The sequence below is a fragment of the Pseudorasbora parva genome, chromosome 17, assembly GCF_024679245.1.
Source record: "Pseudorasbora parva isolate DD20220531a chromosome 17, ASM2467924v1, whole genome shotgun sequence".
NCBI classification, from domain to species: Eukaryota; Metazoa; Chordata; class Actinopteri; order Cypriniformes; family Gobionidae; genus Pseudorasbora; species Pseudorasbora parva.
The window spans coordinates 18,027,396-18,049,674 of record NC_090188.1 but is presented as its reverse complement, the minus strand read 5'-3'; the positions used below and the strand labels follow the sequence as shown (position 1 = coordinate 18,049,674).

Below are 22,279 nucleotides of genomic sequence, written 5' to 3'. Positions count from 1 at the left end.
ACACCAAGAATGATAACCATAACGAAAAATAACTGTATATTATGGGATAAATTGAGGCAGGATCACCAAGATATCCCGGCTTAATCCCTTATCCTAGTTTTGTGCAATAGGCCCCAGAGTTTAGATTAAGCCAGGATTAAGCCTTAGTTCAATTAAGACATTTAAGTAGCTTTTATAAACGTGCCTTTACTGGGGCATTTTGAGACAAAACAATGGTACGAACATATTTACTCTTCAGTGACACATAATCCCTCAGAAATCATTCTAATATGATGATTTGATGCTCAGTTATCAATTTTGGAAGTAGTTGTGCTGCTTAATATTTTTTGTTAATACTTTTTTTCAAGATTCATTTTTAAAATTCAAATAAAAGTTAAAAAGAACAGGGTTTATTTAAAATATAAATATTTATTACTTTTTTTTAATCAATTTAGCACATCCTAGTTGAATACAAGTATTCATTTCTTTAAAAAGAAATTACTGACTCCAAACATTTGAATATATTGTTACAAAAGATTTTATATTCAAATAAATGCTGTTTTTCTTCCCCTTAAATGTTTTATTCATCAAATAATCCTGAAAAGGGTATGTTTTTTTTTTTTTAATATTAAGCAGCCCAACATTAAATCATATATTAGAATGAATTCTGAAGGATGTGACTGAAGACTGGATTAATGGCTGATGGAAAATGCAGCTTTGCATTACAGAAATAAATGCTATTTTAAAGTATATTAAAATAGAAAACCATTATTTATAAATTGTAATTATATTTCAAATTATTAATGTTTTTTTTTGGGTCATATAAAATCAGGGCGTGATGTGTATAAGAGACTTCTTTCAAAAACAATAAATGTGTATATAAATTAGAAGTTAACCACACTGTAAAAAAAGGCAAATTTCGAACTTTTGCAGTACAATCGACTTGGATGTTTAAGTTATTTCAACTTAAATGATGTTAAACTGACTTTAAAAAATGAGTTACATCTTGTATAACTAATAAAAACAAGTTTAACATTGCTTAACTTATTTTGATGAGTTAAAACAATGTAAAAACATATGTTGTCATAACTTATTGAACATATAATTTTTTACAGTGCACCTGGTATAAAATAAGTTTACGCTGAATTACTTAACTAAGACTGAAATGGAATTAAAATAAAACAATTGTTTTAAAAAGCACAAAAATTGCTAAAACTCACAAATTACATTTACAATGACAACTGAAAATATAAAACTAATTCTAAATATTAATAAATACTATAATAGTATATAAATCATACTAAAATATGAATGAACTTCTTTTGGAGAGTTGTATAAGGGCTGTGTACAGCAATAAGCTTTAATCCTACATATACTAAATGTCCCATATCTAGGATAAATAGAATATCCATAACAAACAAATTATAAACTAGACATGAACGGTTTTCAAGTTCATTCAAAAAATGAATTCATTTGCCTTTATTATGAAAAAGAGAACATAGTGTTAGTCACATATGCGATTGTGAAATTGTTGCTTTCAATGTATTCCGCATGTAAATGGCCAATATTGAGAGATTGTAGATTATTGGAACAATATATTTGCATATAAATGTTGAATAAATAAAACACAAAGGGTTTCTACATGTCCCACCAAGAATTGCAGACATACTGATATTGTACAGTATGGTCGTACAATATTTATTTAGATTTTTGTTAACTGTTACACATTGCGCAACAAAACTACAAGTCTGCAGCCACAACTTAAATGAAAAAGAAAGTAAAACTACTTGAATCATGTATTTAACTCTACAGAGCTGTCAATTCAGATCTTACATATTTATATATACATAATGTATATGTACATATTTTACTAAACAGATGTTGGGCTGTGAACCACCGCTGCCCGGTTGACCGCAACAGACTGGCAAAACAATCTGTGGGGACAGAAACCTACACATGCAAATATAAACAGTAAAATAATCAACAAGTAAGAATAAAGTAAGAAAAAGGACAGAAAAACGAAATGGCATTGAATTTTGACCACAGACCAGTCCTGCAGTAGGAATGCAGTGAGATAAATACACACATTATTCTTAGAAACCGGCAACACAGAGGATTTAAAATCATTGAGTGAAAATGAAATCCATCCTCTCTTGATGTGGGGTTGGTTAAAAGCAGCCTCTGACAGACGGCAGTTGTGAAGGGGACTGACCGTTACCAAATCTCATCAGTTACAGTTTGTGAAAAGCAAGGGAGGGGAGGGGGCAGCAGATTTTTGAATGTTTTTGGTAGTGCGGCTACATACAGTACAACTTGGGTAACTTAAATTGTTGCCTGCTTCACACTCTCTCTTTTATTCTTTCTATTCTCCATATGCACTCTTTGCTCCATAACAAAATGATCTATTCCCCTTTCTTTCTCCTTTCGTGGGGGCTCTTGCTCCAAGATCCATGGGCTGAGGTGAGGGGGTTTGGTCGGGGTTGAGGGGGCCTCAGCAGCAGCCTCCAGATGCAGGCTTCACCGGAGTGCTCTGGATCTTCACGTTAGACTTCTCAGCGCCTCCAGCTGTGGCCCCGGGGCCCATTCTCTTCTTGATCTCAGCAGCCATAGTCATGAAGGCCTGCTCCACATTGGTAGCATTCTTAGCGCTAGTTTCCAAGAAAGGAATGCCAAGGGAATCAGCAAATTCCTAGAGATAAACCAAGCAGTTCCTTCTGTTAGAACACTGGAAAAGTGAACAATCGCAAGTTGTGTTTGAATATAGGCTCTGCTCCAAAACCCAGTGAGCTGCCTGTGTGGGCAGACATTTAAAAGGACAACTCTGGGGAATTTTAAGTTTATTTTGATCGTTAATACCTTTGTGAATAGAGTATATAGAAAAAAACCTGAACCGGACTGGTCCTTGCAACACAGAACTATTACATTTAATGCCTCGAGCCCCGATTCAGCTTAAATGGTAGTTAAGGGGGCATAAACGTAAAGGGTGTCTTTGCGCCTTTTAACAAATGCAATTAAAATGTCAGTCCAACCTGAACAGGTCCCTTAGATGACACCGAGATGCGTTTAGCCACTTAGCCATTGTTTAAATTCACCAAAATAGTGTTTTAGACGGCTAGCTGTATCGCGCTGAAGTCCTGCGGGAATGCAGTTGTAGCCGAAAAAAAAGGCAAATAGTCCAGTTGGGAAGAGTGTTGTGTGTGTAAAGCATGATTATTTTATTACTGCTGAATTGATAAACTTAAGAGCAGCTGATACTGAGCATGCACGTGTAACTAAACGAGCAGCGGTTCTCGGATCAGCAGTACAGAATCGAAAACCGTTTCTTTCGGACACGTTCAATACTGAGAACCAGTGAGCAGAGCCTCTTCATACACACAACGCTCTTCCCAACTGGACTATTTGCCTTTTTTTCGGCTACAACGGCGTTCCCAAGGGACTTCAGCGCGATACTACAGCTAACTATCTAAAACAGTGTTTCCCAACCTTTTTTTTTAGTCATGGCACCCTTTGAAAATTTTCAACATTCTGTGGCACCCCCTCGCATACGTTACGCTAGGGGTGTAACAGTACAGATTGCTCACGGTTTCGGACTACTGAGTAAAGATACTAATAAAATAAACAATGCTTTTCAGGCTTTTTAGTTAGGTCTAACATTAAATTTTAGGTAGAGAAATTGAATAAAAGTAATCAAATGTAAAATAACTACTTTTTTAACTGTTTAAATTAAAGATTAATCCTTATTAAACTTACAAAAGCTATTCAATCAAGAGCAGTGAGTGATGTCTATTTTTTGTTTGATATTAAACCGACAGCAGTAAAGGCTATGCATCGTCCTTCTCGACTGTATACAGTTCACTTAAGGCATATAGCCTATGTTTGCTTGGATACTCATCAAGTTGGACATATTGACATACTTTTTGTGTGAATTTGTTCGTTTAAGCGCAAGACTCGAAAAACTCAATATTTGCGCGATGAGAGATGAGTGCGCACTCTCGGATGAACGCAGAGAGACAAATCTTCTCACAGCGCGTGCTCATTCTCACTTGGGTCTTCTGGCACATGGTTGATGATGGCGAAAATGACTGGTCATATTCAAACATACGGCAGCACTCGCATGCATTGAACAAAGTTAATACTAAGAGACCGTTTTGCCCAGGTTTTTCTTTTATTATCATTGCTGTTGTAATGTATCACTGAGGAGCCAGCATGTGTATCCATCGACAGAAACATACATAAAGCATTATTTTCAATTTACAACCCATATTAAAGATGCCTCATCAGATGTGAGATGAACTGCGGTGCAAGTGCGTGCCAGCACCTTTTACACGGCACCCCTGCTCACGTCAGACGGCACCTTGGTTGGGAAACACTGGTCTAAAACAGGTGAATTTAAACAATGGCTAAGTGGCTAAACGCATCTCGTTGTCATGTAAGTGACTTGTTCATGTTGGACAGACATTTTAATTGCATTTTATGTCTGTTAAGAGGCCGAATACACCCTTTACGTTTATGCCCCCATAACTGCCGTTTTAGCTGAATGGGGGCTCTGGGCATTAACTGTAATAGCTACGTTTTGCTGGTAGTACCAGGTTGGCTCTTCAGACGTCACATACGCATCTTGAACATGGAGAAGCCACTTTCAACACTTTTCCACAGAAGTCGATCGGCCAGAACATTAATTTAATTTTAAATATGATTTTTTTCTTCAGAAGGCCTTTACCAACCTCCCAGAGCCATGTGGAGCACGCTATTTGACGGACTGATGCATTTTTATGGACTTCAAAAACATAGCAACAATCCCTGTCATTATAAAGCTTGGATTAGCCGCCAAGAATTTTTAAATACAACTCTGATTGTGTTCATATGAAAGAATAATGTCATATACACCTAGGATGACTTAAGGGTGAAAATGGGTAAATCATGGGCAAATTTTTGGGTGAACGCTACCTTTAAGTCAATTGAAATCAAGGGTCCCCTAATGCACTGTGTTGTTGCCCAAGCATAGCATTCTAAATCAGTCAGTTATGAGGTCTCATTTTAGTTAGAAGGCAGCTGGCTATGCAGGGGGTAGACAGCCAGGTGTAATATGGACTAATAGCAATATGGAGGTGTAATATGGAGTAATAGCAATATTACCTTTGCTGTTGTGTAGTCCACCACTTTTTTTGTCGTTAAGTCACACTTGTTGCCAACCAATAACTTGTTAACATTTTCACTGGCATAGCGGTCAATCTCCTGTAGCCACTGTTTAACATTATTGAAGGACTCCTGAGGACAAAGGAAAAATATTAATACAAATACAATGGATTTAAAAAAGTGTTTCAAGGTATTTCCACAGGTGTTAAAAGTAAAATTAGAACACTGGCTTAAGGTTTGGACAAGCTCACCTGATCTGTAACATCATAGACTACAATAATGCCATGTGCTCCCCTGTAGTAGCTGGATGTGATTGTGCGAAACCTCTCTTGCCCTGCTGTATCCCACTGGAAGGGAAAAGGATTAATGTGACACCAGAATCAAACACAAAAAAGCCTCACTAAATATTATTTCAGTTTTAGTACCAATATAGGAGGGCTAGGAATTGATAGAAAGATTGATTTGATTATCTTAACTAAAGCTGCAAACTATACAATTAATTAAAAATTAAAATATTACAATTAAATTAAAATAAATTATATAGCAAACTATTAAATTAATTTGTTTTTTTAATATATATAATCATAAACGGTAACAAAAACTGAAGTTGTGTACAAACATTTTAATTCCATATAAAACCATTTTAAATTTAAACTTGATACAATTATGCTTTGTACTCTAATTTACTGTGTAAATATAAACATTTAAGCTTGTTTTTCTGACAAACTTATTCAAGACAATTAACAGGTTAAGTACAAATATAATAAATATGTAATAGAGTGCATACATTTAACAATTTTCTAAAGGTATAGCTATTTTTCTATTGCTTGTGTGATGTTGCCGTTTCAAGCTTTAGTACTTTTTAAGACACTAAGCAGATACATGGGAAATCATACATTTCAGAAGGTTCAAAGTTGTAATCAGGGCTTGACATTAACTGTGGCTAAATGGTTTTCCAAAGTTACTAGGCACTCAGCATTTTGACTGGCCAAAATTTTGCTGTTTGGAAATTACATTTTATTTGATTAAATAAAACCTTAAATTACTTGATGTTGAGTCATTTGACTTGATTTAGAAGATTTAAAACGCTTTCAAACTTTCAAATGCAGAGTGACAACCCAAATAGAGTGTGTGAGAGAGAGAGTGTAAGAGAGAGTGTGAGAGATTCTGTTGTGCGTCATGATTCCACCTATACCGCCTTCACTAACTGCAAGTTAATCAATAAAGAATTGTAATTTTGTGATATGACGATCTTGGCATTTCATTTGGCTGTAGGCTGAAATTATATTCAACCGCCAAAGTGGCTAATGGAACTGAAGTCTACCCGCATTTGGCAGGCGTTAATGTCAAGCCCTGATTGTAATGTTTCTTTCAAGCTTATTTGTTCACTCTTATTTCGTCCAATAAAGGAAAAGTAAAAAGGAAGACACGATCAGCGCTGCTGCCGTCACATCATATTAAAGTGTGTCAATTACAATTATTGTTTGCATTTAATGATAAAACTGACAGAATTCCAAAGCTGAGACTTTTTTTCTTTTCAAAAGTAACAAAGCACAACATTATTGCTATTGTGTTGTGTAGTGGCAGTGGTGCCACAACGGAATGAATGGTTTCGTTTGCATCTTTCTCCACCGCCATTACTGAACTATAACTCAAAATAACGCATGACATCAACGTCATCGTTCTCAGCCACACCCTCTGCTCGCTGATTGGACCGGTAAAAATTTGTTCGGAGAAAACCTAAGAACACACCGCAGTCCCAGACGTAGTACTGAAGGAAAATTAAAATTGAGCGGAAGTATGTAGGAGGGCAGAGCCAGGCTATGTCAACCCTGCCCTATTCGACAGATAGCAGAGAAAAGTCCCTCCGAGACATAAAAAGATCAAGAAAATAAGATTCTGAGATGTGATCATTTTAAACATCATATAACCCTGATGATGGTTCCATTTTCTCCAATTACATGCTTGAAAATTCAACTCATGTCATCTTATTCACAAACACTCATTTCATTACAGGATATAAAGGAACTTACGATTTGAAGTTTGATGGTCTTTCCGTCTAATTCTATAGTTCTTATTTTAAAGTCCACACCAATAGTGCTAATGTAGCTTTCTGTATATGTGTCATCCTGAAAGAAGAAAATAGCAGATTAATGATAAAATGTTTTAGTCAAACATCTCCATACAGTGCTTTTAAGTAAAATATATTGGGGTTATTTTAAAGTTTAATTTAATTCACTTTAAATGTGATAAAACATTATTATAATATACAAAATAATTTCATCCATGACATAAGGCTGATAATTTAACCTCTGCCATCTCTGACCTGAAATACTAATATGTAGATTCAATCAAAAAATTTAGGAATGCATCCATGAGGGCAAGAGTAGGGAAACTTACTGCAAATCTGAGTAGGAGGCAAGACTTTCCAACACCAGAGTCACCGATCAAGAGCAACTTGAATAAATAGTCACTGAAAGAAGAGAAATTTGCAACAAAACATTAGATCATCAATATTTGACAGTGCATTTGTCTGAAATCTACACTACCATAAAAAAAAGTTTAAAGACAGACAATTCTTGCAAGAATAAGACAAGTCTTCTTAAAGATGCACTATGCAACTTTTCCGTTCGCTAGAGGACACCTATTCAAAACAAAGGTGTAGTTTGAGCGCAGCATCTTGGGACATGTGGTCTTCGCCTCACAGCCGGTGGAAAAGAATCGGGATAGGACTCGGAGAGAAATCATGTTGATAGATGCGGTTATTACCGTTACTGTAGTATGAAAGAGCAGGACCGAGTGTTTTGGAGCTGAGCACAGCCGCTGGAACGATTGTCACGCAAACACCAACCTCGTGAGCAAAGGGACTTTTATACTTTTTAAACGTTGCCAACGTTTAAAAATTATGTTACATTAAATGCTACCCCTAGACATTAGCTTACATTAGCTAAATTAGCATTCATATTAATTTCTACTGATGCCTGACAGCTAACGTCTGCTTTTAACCAATGAAAATGAAAATAATCACAATATACGAAGTGGTAAAGGTGTGTCTTTTCGGTCATGAGTATGAGGTAATGCAGCTCTGTTTATCATATTAGATACATTTATTCAAGTGTTTAAAATTATGTTCTGAAGTTACTCTGTGTGTTTGCTTGGCGGCTGCACACTGCTAAGAGTAAAGCGCTTCTACAGAAAAAAAACGAGGGTAACGCAGATATGACGCAATTGACAGGCGACTCCTTCAGGCGCTATCCTGAGACGTCCCGGGTCCTTGGTTAAAATAGCTATTTTCTCTAAATTTACAAATAGTTGTAAACATTTGTGATATTGTAAGAACTTAACTAAACAAAATATATAACACTGATTTAGTGTTTGTTTTTAATATTTTACTGCAAAAATACTACAAACTGCACCTTTAATAGACAAGTCTATTATGTTCACCAAAGCCTCATTTACATTAAATGCATGTACATTACCATTAAACATACACATCTGGGCTCTCTTATGCGCAACAAGGATACATTTATTGTTAATACTGTAAAACCAACTGTTGCTTTCAATCGCTGTATATTTCGCATTGTTTATTTTCTAGGGTATACATGAGCAATAAGCTCATTAAAATACACCTGCAACATGATAAATAGGTCAGACCATTGCTATCTAGCACTGTATGACTATTGTTGATACTGATGTAACTTAGGACCACTTTTGTTTTGCATGCAGAAAATAAAATGTTTGTTTAACAGAGACAATGGCCCTCATTTATCAAAAGTGCGTACACCAAATTTCCAGCGTACACCTTGCGTACACCCAAACCCACGGTGACTTTGAGATTTATCAATATGGACGTTGGCGTACGGCACGCTTAAATCCTACGCCAGCTCAGGAGGTGGTGTACGCACGTTTGAGTTAGTGGGAAATTCGCAGAAAAACAATTCCTAACACCACAAAACGCACTGACAAGATATGCTATATTATGACCCACTGTTAAAAACCACAACAACAACATTCAGTGTTTATTTTTGTGCAAAATGAACGTCAATGTTTAATTTGTGTGATTTTACCAAAGCGTTTGATTTGTAAGCATATGTATTCCTACAGTCGCGAGCTTGTGCGCTTTACCGGCCCGCCTGGCCCGGCAGCTGCGCACGGACTGGGACTAAAATAATTCAGACTGACAAAATAATAAAAATGACCTTCTTTTAAATAATAATAAAATCAATAAAAACAACATTCTTCTTCTAAATAACAAGCGTCATTAAGAATAATAATAATAATAATAATGACAATAATAATAATAATAAAAAGAAGAAGAATTTTACAAATTGTCATGTAATTATTAATGTGAATGAATGGTACTCTACATCACATCATCATCATATCGTACACCCCAATACATGCCGTGATATACGAAATTAAATGCTAATTGTTTCAAAACGTGCTGTAAAATAATCCATTGTGATGGTAATTTATCATCCAAACAGCTATTTAAACTGCTGGGGTGCGCTTCTCAACCCCCAAACTATTAACAGTACTCGTAATTTAGGTCCATATTTTGTTTTTGTGGGTGCCTTTATTCCCACTCTTTATACTCTTAAATAAAACAATTTTGTTGTTTTTTTCCACTTCCCTGGTGATGGTCTCGATGGGCGCGTCTCAATCATCTCACTAGTTCAGTAGTCAAGGCACTGATCAGGGAGTCAGCCCATTGACTTATGTCCTAATCAGTGCCCTGACTAGTGGACTAGTGAGATGATTGAGCGCGCCCGATCTCCACGTCGGAGAAGTTTCGCTTCTTTGCCGTCTTCCGTGTGTCTATGGCGTAAAATGAGGGCGTGCGGGAGGCGGAGACTTTTGAATATATAGGGGCGTGTTATTCTAATGACGATCGTTTTCAGCCACGGGATTTATCAAGGGCAAGTATTGCGTACACCTGGATTGCAGAGGTGCGCACAGTTTCATAAATCAGGCGGTGAGAGGAGTGTAAGCATAATCTTACGCCAACATATACACCCGTTTCTACGCAAGATTGATAAATGAGGGCCAATGTGCTTGAGGACCTCTGAGGTCGGGAAACTTGAGTAAGCTGATTAAGCATTCCACAGAGAGAATTTTGCCTGTTGCGCTAAATCCTCTGGCCCAATTCAACATGCCCTAGTAAGAAAAGTTCATAGGAAGGAAATTCGGCAGATCTGCCTGGTCAAGACCAGCTCATCAACAACTCAGCAGTACGATCTGATGTTTTCCTCTCTATCTTGCCACTGAATTCAAGTCATGCTCTCCTTGTTAGGTTGACTGCAACAAACGCCCCTGTGTAGGGAGCCACTACACACACACAAAAAAAATGCATGTAAAGACCCTCTGTTTATACACAGACTACACACTCCAATACTCACTGATTTCTACACTAAGTCCACTGAACTTCTACATTAAGTCCTACAATTAGGCTGGACATTAAAAACTGGAGTCAGAAAAAACATGAGGTCCTACTTGTGAACTATATTTATGTAATCACGATTCATGTAATCTTAGGAAGCCACAATAAAGCGGTATGCGCTTTAGTGTTGTATCTTCACAATTCATGAAGAACCGAAAGAGAAACTACTAATGAGTGTTAACCACTAAACAAGCACCATTGCAATAGCTATTAGAACCTAGAACATATTTCACCCCTATTCTGCACATCTAAAATACACGCAATAACTGATATGTCAAGTAACGGAGTTGCTCAACACACACTTGTGATAGTTGTAATAGACAGTTTAGCTTGTCATTTGGCATGTGACCTACACATGACTACCTTGCAAAAGGAAGGGCTGGGCACTTCAGTTCCTTGAGACATACTTCAAATGACATCTGCACATTCATACATTTGGGCAGGAGTATAGAAACCTCACAATTCAGTGTCAATAAACACAGGAAACATGGAATCAATAGCAAAACGCCTTTTAAGATAATGTAGACAAGTACTGATAAGGAAATAAAGATATCAGACTGGAGTTGTGGAAATGTGGTTATTAAATCTTATATTTCTATCTTTTATTTCTAAGAACCAGATATAGAAACCCTGACTTTTATGTTTTACTTTAGTGTCAAAGTGTGCAGTAATTATACACCTGTGATTAAAAATTTAGTGTTAAACAATAAGACACGTGATTGTATTTCTGTCTGCAGCGACTCCAGGTCATAAAAATGCATGAATAAAAAAAGATAATAAATTACATTGGGACTATTTTAAAATCTGCATTAGCTAATAAATAAAAGCGGCTGATTATTCATAAATTTACAAGTCCACCTTCCTGACACTGAAAAAACTACTTACTTACATCAAACCTTTCTGATTAAATTAGGATCAGCAACAGGCTACTAAACATGTTACCGACATTTAACTATTTTTCAACCAGCTCGTCGAGGCGTTTAAAAAGTATGTTAACGTTACATGAAATGCTTCCCCTAGACGTTAGCTTACATCAGCTAAGTTAGCATTCATATTAATTTCTACTGATGCCTGACAGCTAACGTCTACTTTTAACCAGTGAAAATGAAAATAATCACAATATACCAAGTGGTAAAGGTGTGGTATGACTAATTAATGCGCTCTACTTGTCAGAAATGTAACGCGGATGGATATTTAAGTTGGCTGAGCTCCGTTATAAAACAGACGTTTAATTACAAAAGTTTTTACTTCTTTAGACAAAGTGATGAGTTAAAAATGTTGGTCTTGAAAATCACGAAGATTCCCGGTTTTGACCGGGACAATGATATTGGTTGCTGGTAAGATTGAGCACACAGCTAGTCATCATTGCTGGTGCCTGTCAAAAGTAGCTACAGGTAAATTATGAGCACAGTAACGACAAACAAACCGAGTAATAACTCTATTCACTTACTATTCGGGATTCATCGTGGACTGGACACTGTGAAACCGCTTGTCTTCTAACAGAACAACTCCGCGGCGTGAAGAGACTAGAAACAATAACCTTTCTCCTGATTAAAAAGTAACTAGCTGGCTAGCTGCAGCCGCAAAGTCTAGTCGGTTAAAACCCAAAATGGCTGACTCTTCAACCAGGAAATAGGAACTCCTTAAACAGATTGCGTAGGCAATGTCGTCATCAGAACTTATGCGGAAGTTGTAGTTCAATTTATTGATCATCGGGCCCGCGCGAATGGAATATGCTTGTATAAAGGACTACAATACCCACATCTATTTATCAAACGTTGACGATGAGTTCATAGTGACCTGAATCGTTCATGCTAAGGACCGGCGAAATCCTGCCCCCTATCATGAGGGGTAGAAAATTACGTCATTTGTGAAACGTGGCATTGGCTAATGTGAGTGTGAGTCACTGATCAATACGCGTCAAAAAGACGACCGTGAACTTAACCACCAAGTCTTTATTGATTATGAAGAATAATGAACAGTGTTTTTTTTTTTTCATAGAACGCTTATAAAGATTAAACATACATGTTACAAGTAATAACGTTATTTGACCACCCATAAAATAATGAGTAGAAATAAAATGTTTATTTGTTTATTTGGGTTTGTTTGGTTAATAACTAGCTCCTCCACTGAATCCAGCCCCTGCTTCCAGAATGTGTATGGAAATTCCACTGAAGATGCAGCTCCGACCTCTCCCTGACCGTGAGAAGACCATATTTCAGTTAGGCTGAACAGAAATTAGAATCAGCTGCAAGAAATCAACTTTTATCAAAAGTAACAATAAAGAACTTTATTATAAAATGTATATAAAATGATCTCAGTCATGAGTACAGCAATCACCTTGATCATAATAAAATGTAGAACCAGCAAACAATATTATTAATTTTTATACTGAGTAAAGGAAATACAGTGGACCATATAAAATGTGTTTACCTTCATATTCAAAGAAATAATCCCAATTTCAAAGCATTTATCGTCACCTATTCTCCTCTTTATGTCAGCAAGCACAGCATGACATGCTTCATTAGGAGATAAGCCCTTGGTAGCAGACAACAGATAAGAGAAATGTGAGCCAGATCTAATTTACTAAAGTACAAACATGTTGCTAATGGTTTAATGAGATTTTCATTGATCGTTTTCACTTTACAACACCTCTATGTACTATAATACAGTACCATCAGGATACCCAGATGCTCCTAGTATTCAACATGAAATGTATAATCAAATGGATACAACATATAATTACCTAAATAAATAGAAATACACAATTGTACATTCATCCAAGGTGATAATTTAATTAATACCAAAAACAGAATAACATACTTGTTTCATCAGTTGCACAACATGAAAGCTTGGGCAGTAGCACATGATTTTGTCTCCATCACCTGTAGCTGTAGACAGGAGAATATATATTTTGATAGTACATACACTATGTGGACAAAAACATTGGGACACCTGACCATAACACTAACATGGACTGTAAAGGCATTGTATCCTAAATACATAGACATTAATATGGACTTTGTGCCTCATTGCAGCTATACCAGCTTTAACTCTTCTGGAAAGGATTTCCACAAGATTTTGGAGTCGTTCTGTAGGTATGTTTGCCCATTTATCCAGTAGAATATTTGTAAGATCAGGCACTGATATCAGAAGAGAAGGCCTGGCACACAATCTCAACCTCAACCCCATCGTGTGCCTTTGGGATGACCTGGAACGGTTTAATTTATTGCAAAGGCACTCTATGGAGTTGAGGTCCGGCCTCTGTGCGGGTCAGTTAAGTTCTTCCACATCAACCTCATATAACCATGTCTTTATGTACCTTGCTGGAATAGAAAAGGGCCTTCCCCAAACTGTTCATTCAAAGTTGGAAGCATAGTATTGTCCAAAATGTCTCAGTATGCTAAAGCATTAAGATTTCCCTTCACTGGAAGTTAGGGGCCAAGCCCAACCCCTGAAAAAATGCAGAGAACTCTGTGACTTTACATGGTCTTATGCTTTGTGGCCGAGTTGTTGCTTTTACTAAATGCTTCTACTGTCCAATGATACTACTTACAGGCCATGAAATATCAGGCAGGGATGATATTTCACAAACCTGATTTATTGCAAAGGTTGCCTCCTATCATCACAGTACCATGCTTGAATTCACTGAGCTTGTGAGAAAGACCCACTTTTCTACAAATGTTTGTAAATGCAGACGTTATGGCTAGGTGCTTGACTTTCTGCATCCGTGGCAACTGGTCTGATTGAAACACCTGAATTCAATAATTAAGAAAAATACTTTTGTTCATATATTTTATTTCATTTCTAAAGTCTCCAAAATATCTATAGCCAGTACTGTTCAATAGTACAATCTTATAAAATGTCAAATCTAATCTAGTCTAATAAAGAAACAATACATTTGAGAAACAAGCTCAGATGCAATGTAAAAAAAAAAGTCAAACGTACCAAATAAACAAATAAAAACCTACCTGCTGCAGCACCCACCTGAAAATACAGAGAATAGCTGTCATACCTAAACTGAACCTTGTCATACTTTAATGACAAAATGTATATAAATTGATAATAAAGAAACAGGCTATGAGATGAATGAAAAAGATTACTGTATGGTCAGCATATAGACCACAGCCAGGAAGCGGAGAATCCCCCACCCTCCCTGGTGATTTAAAGGGAGCTCCGGATGTAGAAACTCCTGCACAATATTTGTACATTTAGGAACATACAAATGATTGTTGTTAAATAACAGAATTTGTACAAACATACAACGTATGGCACAAATCACATTTGTATAATTAGACTGTAGATAATGTATCATAATATAATTATGAAATATGAACACAAACTACATCGAAACTATTTTTTATAGAAATAAAGATAACAGGAAGTGTAATTTTTTTTTTTTTAACTTTACCTACTGTTATGTTTCCACTTTGATCGAGAGCAATAAGTCCTATGAGAAAGTAAACAAAATTAACCTGGAATTTGACCAAATATAAAGCTCTACAAAAACGTACATCATAAACCCAACCAGTCAGCACAGTTAGATTTAAAAATAAAATTGTAATATTCTCAATTATGCTAGTGCAATTAGATTTACTGTAATATGCATAATTATATTTTTTGAAATTGATATTCATAATCATAAAATTGAAACAACACTTATATACTAATTTTACAGTTACATTGTACAACATTAGGCCATACTCTATACTCATACAAAAATAATTTGAGTCATGGTAGACGTTTCTCTGCCAAGTAACAACTACCACAACCTGGTTGAGTCATTTCACTTAGAAAATGGGTTAGCCCCATTTATGATTTACTCATCGAGAAAAAAAGGTTATATTAATCTCTTACCTATTGTATCATGCCCACCTCTAACAGATTTATTTTTTTCAACGAATTCCTTTTGTAGTACATATATATAAAAAAAGAAAAATATCTATATATATATATATATATATTCTCTCTACGGACTGAAATAATAAGTAAACGTGTGTGTGAGAATAAATACCCGGTAAGCAGTAGCTGTATGTTGAGAGAGCATATTGTCATTGGCCTCAGATGTAAAACCCAGATCTTGAGCAAATGCTTCTGCTCCATCTCCAACAAGCAAGCTGTGAGGACTCTTCTCCATCACTTTGCGAGCTACGCGACATGGCTGTGCAATGCTAACAATGAAAACAAAAGTATACAAGATGGTTTTGGGCCAGGTGTTATAGAAAAAAAAACTAATTTATTTTGGTTTTTCTCCTCTCCAAGCAGTGTATTGCAAATTAAAGCGTTGTACCAAAGGGCAATCTTGAGAGATTATACTGAGGGAAAAAATACTCAGAGACTTTTACCCTCGCAGAGCTGCCACTGCACCAAATCTCCCTGGCACACCTTCCATAATTGCAGCATCACATTCAACCACTCCCTTGAAATTTGGATATCCTCCTCTGCCAACAATGTGCCGTCCTGTGTCTACATCATCTTCAACCTCTGAGAGAACAGACCTTATATTCTTAATCAGAACTTGTATTTATTTATTAAAGAAAGATGCTGTAATATAGAAAACTATTTAATATGTATGGTATATTTAGTAATTAATTTATTCTTAAACACTTCGAAATTATACATCCCCAAAATTTGCTAACATTTACAGCATTCTCTTGGAATGAATATGGAAAAAAGGCAATTCATTATCCTAATGATAATTATTGAATCTCTAGTAAATAGTGAAAAAACAATCGTTGAAGGTCAAGCCAGACCTGTTTATTAGCCACCTAAAAATAATACATGTTAAAGTATTGGATTGATGAAAAGCACAACAGGTGTCAATTTACCTGCCATTGCAGTTTCTACAACATCTGTAGCATTTTGTCTAGCTAGCAGCATACATCTCATTCTCTCCACTGCAGGACGAGAAAAAGACCATGTCCCCACAGCTGCCATTTCACTTATGTGCATCAAAACATGTATACTGGTACATGTACGTATCTAGGGGAAACATTAATTTCCCTCTTTAGTGAGAGCGTAATTGTAAGTTCGATGCATGGTTATATGGTTGGTGTTGTTGTTGTTGTTCTTCTTAAATTTTATTGGCGGGTGACAAACAACGAAATTGTGTATTACCGCCACCGACTGGACTGGTATGGAGTAAGCTTACACGTCCTCTTTTTTATATTCTATTACATAAATTAGCCACTTTTAGATATTGAAAAAGAAAGTTATAACATTAATTTCCTGAGTTATTTAGTAAAATATCTCCCAATATAAATCGCATTTTTATTCTTTCTAGATTTTGTATTAAAACCCTTCTTTCAGTCTCATTTTTCTGACAGTATAACATGTTCCACTGTTTCTTCTTGCCCACAAAATTCACACCTCACCCTCTTCTAATAAACTAAATAAAGTAAATTTACCCATTCACTCATCTCTCTCTCTCTCTCTCTGTTTCATATTTTCTACAAATCTTTACATGCTCTTCTGATCTATCTTCTTTACATCCCTTACACAATCCTGTGTTTGTGAAAACACACAATTGTGTTTTCCCATCACTATCATTAGCCCGAGGGTTGGTAAAACAACATTTCAAAATAGAAGGCAAGGCGTTAATTGAAAGTTAGGGTTTCTATTTAGGAACAGTCATATAAACAACAATACAATTTAGTTTTTGTTTATCACTTCATAAAATATAAGTGGAAATTACTCAATTATGCAAAATAAAATAAAATAAAATAAAATAAAATAAAATAAAATAAAATAAAATAAAATAAAATAAAATAAAATAAAATAAAATAAAATAAAATAAAATAAGTAAACGTAAAATATATAGTAAAAACTAAAAAGGTGTTTAATAAAATATTTAAGAATTATATTACTATTATTATTATTAATAATAATAGACGTTTTGCTCATACATTTATTCAAAACACTATTCAGTACATTCATTCATACATTTATTCAAAACATTTATTATTGTGAAAGTCTGGCTTTTTAGTTTTGTTTAATATATATATATATATATATATATATATATATATATATATATATATATATATATATATATATATTAACAAAACTAAAAAGCCAGACTTCCACAATAATATTATTAATTCTATAACACGTATTTACATATAAATATTATGTTATTTCAATAATATAAAATAACATAATATTTATATGTAAACACGTGTTATAGAATTAGTCAGAAAAATTAGTTTTGTTTAAAAAAAATTATATAGTCAAGCAAATATATTAGTGTTTTGAATAAATGTATGAGCAAACCGTCTATTATTAATAATAATAATAGTAGTAATATCATTCTAATAATAATTTATTTAGAGATTAAACACCTTTTAAAAAAAGGTAAAAGAGGTCATAATGCACCGGAAGTGCATAAAAAGGTTGGAGGAAGTTGTTGTGAAATTTCATGTTGTGCGCGCTCCCTGCGCTTCTGGAACTATTCCACTCAAACTCACAGCCAGCCGTAGGTGAGCCTATCGGTTTGTTTTGCGCTTTTTCATGAACAATTAATAACACTATACATGGAAAAATGTCTGTTATACATCTAGTAGGAACTGTTTGAGTTTGTAACGAACAGATTGGCGTTACAAACTAGCCAAGCTAGCCACGTTGGGCTTCAGTCTGCTCCGTAACGTAGATATTAACGTTAGTACTTTTCTGATCACTACTACCTGATTAATTGTCAACTTTACTACGTGTTTTCGCTTTCCAATGAATGTGACAGGAAATGTTAAAGGGTGTTGCTAATGTTATAAAACTGAGTTAACGTTACACTGCAAAAAAAAAGCAGCAGCCTCTTTCTATACCATACTCTTGGTGTTTGCAGTATTGACAGTGACACGTTTAATATGTTTTGTAGTTCTCCTTTAAATTTACTTTCCTAATAAACTTGGATTACTTACACGCATTACTTTTATTGTACAACCAAACCCTGCAATTATGTTGCATATTTATCTATAGTAGATTTGTCTGTCTACTGTACACGCAATTTTTTTTTTAGAAGTATTGTTGTGTAAGTATTTTTGTTTGTTCTTCTATTTCAGCACAGGTGTTTTTGAAGTCATTGAGGTCTTCAAGTTAGTCTTGAAATCACTACTAGGTTGTTTTGCTTCATAAACTGTCAATATGGAGCAGAATAACAGTTTACCTCCTTTCCCTCAAGGGCTGGCATCTCCGCAGGTGAGTTAACGCAGCTTTAAAAATACCCAGTTTTAAAAATCTCAACCGATTTTAAAGCCTATGTGTCCTACACTTACCAACTTTGTAAATGGTTACAGAGAAAAACTGTGCAAACGATTGAGGTTCACATGCTACTAGATTTTAAAGTCGTTCTGAACACAATGAACTCAGACAGAATCATGTGCCTTGTAGCTAGGAGACGCACAACAAATGAAAATAATGTGTTATAAAATTGGCCCAAAAAATAAAACATGTTTAATATTCTTTGACTGGATGGAGTCATAGACTGAACCTAAAACATTTGATTCTGTGCCCTTCATACACTGTTTGTGTGTGTAGACTGGCTTTGACTTTTGGCAACTAGTGTTGACTCCTCCAGACTGTAAATCGGGGCAAAAGTCATGTAGTGTATTCTAGGCCTTACATAATAAGAGGTATTGAAATCAAAATTATTTAATGCATTGAAGTTAATTTATTTATCTCTATTCAAAGGGAGCCATGACGCCTGGCATTCCCATTTTCAGTCCTATGATGCCATATGGCACGGGTCTTACACCACAGCCAGTGCAGAATACCAACAGCTTGTCCCTCCTGGAGGAACAGCAGCGACAGCAGCAGCAGCAGCAGCAACAGGCTGCCACACAACAGCAGGGTGGGATGGTGGGAGGTTCAGGCCAGACACCCCAGCTGTACCACTCGCAGGTCTCCACGACCACAGCACTGCCAGGCAACACGCCACTTTATACCACACCTCTCACCCCTATGACCCCCATCACTCCTGCCACACCAGCCTCAGAGAGCTCTGGCATCGTTCCCCAGTTACAGTGAGTTTTCTGGCTGTCATCACTGCACAATCCTTTTAGAAATATTGTTGAGATGTATAGATAGATTATTAAAAATATCTGAAATCATCTCAAAGCTCCATAAAACGACAAATGTTTAAAAAAAAAATCCATTTTCTGTGCTGTTGCAAAGTTTAATTATATGAAATTTTATTTTTAAGGAATATTGTGTCCACTGTGAACTTGGGGTGCAAACTTGACTTGAAGACAATAGCACTTCGAGCCAGAAATGCTGAATATAATCCAAAGGTAAGACTTTTTAAAAAATTACATTTTTTTTTAATATTCCTTCATTCAGAACCATTTGAACAATCTTGCATAAAACATGATACACAGACAAAATCATTTTTTTACAGTATTTTCTGGAATCTAGTGGAAACAGCCAGAACAGTCTGCAGGGTGCTAGAACACACAGGGCCTGAGTTATACACTTTCAAAAATGTATTTCTAACCAACAAAAATAAAAAAAATAAAAAAGTGTCTCTTATTTTGGCTAGGTTATTACAGCTCAAACAAAATATACTTACATGTTTATCACTTTTAGCTGTGGTTTATGTAACCTAAACGGGTTTCCTGTAAACTAATACCAAAATTGTGTATTTGGAGACCACTGTATGTGGGTATGGGAAACTTTTCAATTTGGTTAGGCCAAATCCAGGTGGAAATCCCCCAAATGTTTCCAGAGCATAAGAGGTTAATGCCATTTGACCATTAAAAAAATATGGGACAGGTAATGTCAGACTTAAATTTTTCTGATTTGAAATGTGTTTAAAGTAGAGAACTGTTGGTCTTGCATGCGTGATATAGCTGCCTGGATTAGTTGTTGCAAATATTTTCTAGAAAGGGACTTTGTCCATTGTTAGTCTAACAGTTCATAAAAATCTAAATCACATGTGCAAGTGTATGATATTTTTTAAGCAACAACATTTAATCCAACGCTTTATTTGAACTCAAATATTTGTTAACTATTTCAGCGTTTCGCTGCTGTCATCATGAGAATACGAGAACCCAGAACAACAGCCCTCATCTTCAGCTCAGGGAAGATGGTGTGCACAGGAGCCAAAAGGTAAGAATCCAATCTTGCTGTTGTTGTTTTGTTTTTTTCTCTTACACACTTGTAGAACAAACAGCAGTGTGTAAGTTTGCCTTTCTTGTGTCCCCTTGCTTCTGCAGTGAGGAACAGTCCCGATTGGCAGCCAGAAAATATGCCAGAGTGGTGCAGAAGTTGGGCTTTCCTGCCAAATTCTTAGACTTCAAAATTCAGAACATGGTGGGCAGCTGCGACGTCAAGTTTCCCATCCGATTAGAGGGCCTGGTGCTTACACACCAGCAGTTTAGCAGGTTTGTCTAGTTATTTGTTTTATTAATTATTATTTTATCATTAATTCATATAGTTTTATATAGTACATCTCAAAATAAATTGAATGCCTTATGAATACATTTTCTACATTACTGTTTGTACCACTTAAGTTATGCTTATTGGTTTATTTTATTATTATAATAAGGTATTATTTAATTCCCTGGGCTTTTGAATTTGTTATAAGAATCATTCTGGCTGCGAGATGGAAAAACTTGAATCCCATTTGATATTAATCCTCATATCCTGCTGATACTTTTCCCCAGCTATGAACCAGAGTTATTTCCAGGACTAATCTACAGAATGATTAAACCAAGAATCGTCCTTTTAATATTCGTTTCAGGCAAAGTTGTACTCACAGGTGAGGTCATTGTTATATTTAAAATGATCTTTCAATACTAGTATGAGATTCTGAGTGATATTGAGGTTGCATAATGAAAATGCCATTTATTATTTTTTTCAGGTGCAAAGGTTAGAGGAGAAATTTATGAAGCATTTGAGAATATATACCCAATCTTAAAAGGATTCAGGAAGACTACGTAATCTCTGTGCAGAGCACCATTCTCTTATCGCTGGTGAATTACTTGCTGAGCCCACCGGTATGTCTGGGGTGACCTACGCTGTATCATTTAACTTTTATAAGCTTGTAAATATGAAGGACACTTTTTCATCACTCAGACAATGACCCGAGGATAAAATGCTTTTATGTTACCTTTTAAAAATGTTTCTCACCTGCCATTTGGTTTTCAAAATACTGTTTTATCCATGTCTGATCATTTTAACAAATTCTTTTATGGTTTTATGATGTTAAAATGTTCATTTGTTTCACATTCCCTTTTATTAGCAGGTTTTATGTGTATTACATTTCTGATTGTCCATGTTGACTATCAGTCTGTGGCAAGTAATGCCAATGTTGACCAGTGCAAGGAAAGATTATGTTTGAAAGAGCATTTAGGTTTTCTAACAAAGCTTTGCAAACAAGTTTGCGGATCCTTCAGTTGTTTAAATCATCATGTGGATTTGACCTTTAGGTTACAGTTTTGAATAAGATGTAACAGTTGGCATATCTAACAACTGAATTCACATTTCATTGTGTGATGTGCTGTAGGTCTCCCAATAGCCCCTTGTAAAGCACTGACATCTTAATTTAATTTGTTTGTCTATGTAACTAACTTTGCTACATTTTAATGCAAATAAATGTTTGCCAACTTCAGCTTATTATATTATTCTACACGTTTTATTATTTTTCTGATATGGCAATAATACATCTTTTGTTAGTGTTATGATGACAGTTTTTACAATCTGCAAAAATAGCCTGTGTGAGAGAAATTTGGA

The 22,279-nt window shown here is 35.5% G+C and overlaps 3 protein-coding genes across 4 annotated transcripts; 1 reads left to right on the top strand and 2 right to left on the bottom strand.

Annotated features, from left to right (window-relative positions):
* Positions 1-1,422: 1,422 nt before the first annotated feature.
* rab1ab (RAB1A, member RAS oncogene family b) lies at positions 1,423-12,177 on the bottom strand. Its single transcript, XM_067422557.1, has 6 exons — positions 12,006-12,177; positions 7,516-7,588; positions 7,149-7,244; positions 5,367-5,462; positions 5,116-5,247; positions 1,423-2,668 (listed from the first exon to the last, which is right to left on the bottom strand). The coding sequence occupies exons 1-6, from the start codon at positions 12,017-12,019 to the stop codon at positions 2,471-2,473; spliced, it is 609 nt and encodes a 202-aa protein (XP_067278658.1). The 5' UTR covers positions 12,020-12,177; the 3' UTR covers positions 1,423-2,470.
* Positions 12,178-12,598: 421 nt separating this feature from the next.
* zgc:153169 (uncharacterized protein LOC767799 homolog) lies at positions 12,599-16,675 on the bottom strand. Its single transcript, XM_067422301.1, has 10 exons — positions 16,384-16,675; positions 15,901-16,039; positions 15,570-15,726; positions 15,413-15,461; positions 14,967-15,005; positions 14,659-14,747; positions 14,527-14,542; positions 13,379-13,446; positions 12,989-13,093; positions 12,599-12,751 (listed from the first exon to the last, which is right to left on the bottom strand). Exons 1-10 carry the CDS (start codon positions 16,505-16,507, stop codon positions 12,599-12,601), a joined length of 939 nt encoding a protein of 312 aa, XP_067278402.1. The 5' UTR covers positions 16,508-16,675.
* A 1,264-nt stretch (positions 16,676-17,939) lies between these two features.
* On the top strand, positions 17,940-22,157 carry tbp (TATA box binding protein). Of its 2 annotated transcripts, none has more exons than XM_067422004.1 (8): positions 17,940-18,033; positions 18,610-18,745; positions 19,238-19,569; positions 19,749-19,836; positions 20,562-20,653; positions 20,761-20,928; positions 21,211-21,305; positions 21,408-22,157. In XM_067422004.1, the coding sequence occupies exons 2-8, from the start codon at positions 18,692-18,694 to the stop codon at positions 21,485-21,487; spliced, it is 909 nt and encodes a 302-aa protein (XP_067278105.1). In that variant the 5' UTR covers positions 17,940-18,033; positions 18,610-18,691; the 3' UTR covers positions 21,488-22,157. The 2 variants fall into 2 exon arrangements, with proteins under 2 accessions (XP_067278105.1, XP_067278106.1); XM_067422005.1 differs by having other exon boundaries at positions 17,960-18,033; positions 18,615-18,745.
* The last annotated feature ends 122 nt before the right edge of the window (positions 22,158-22,279 follow it).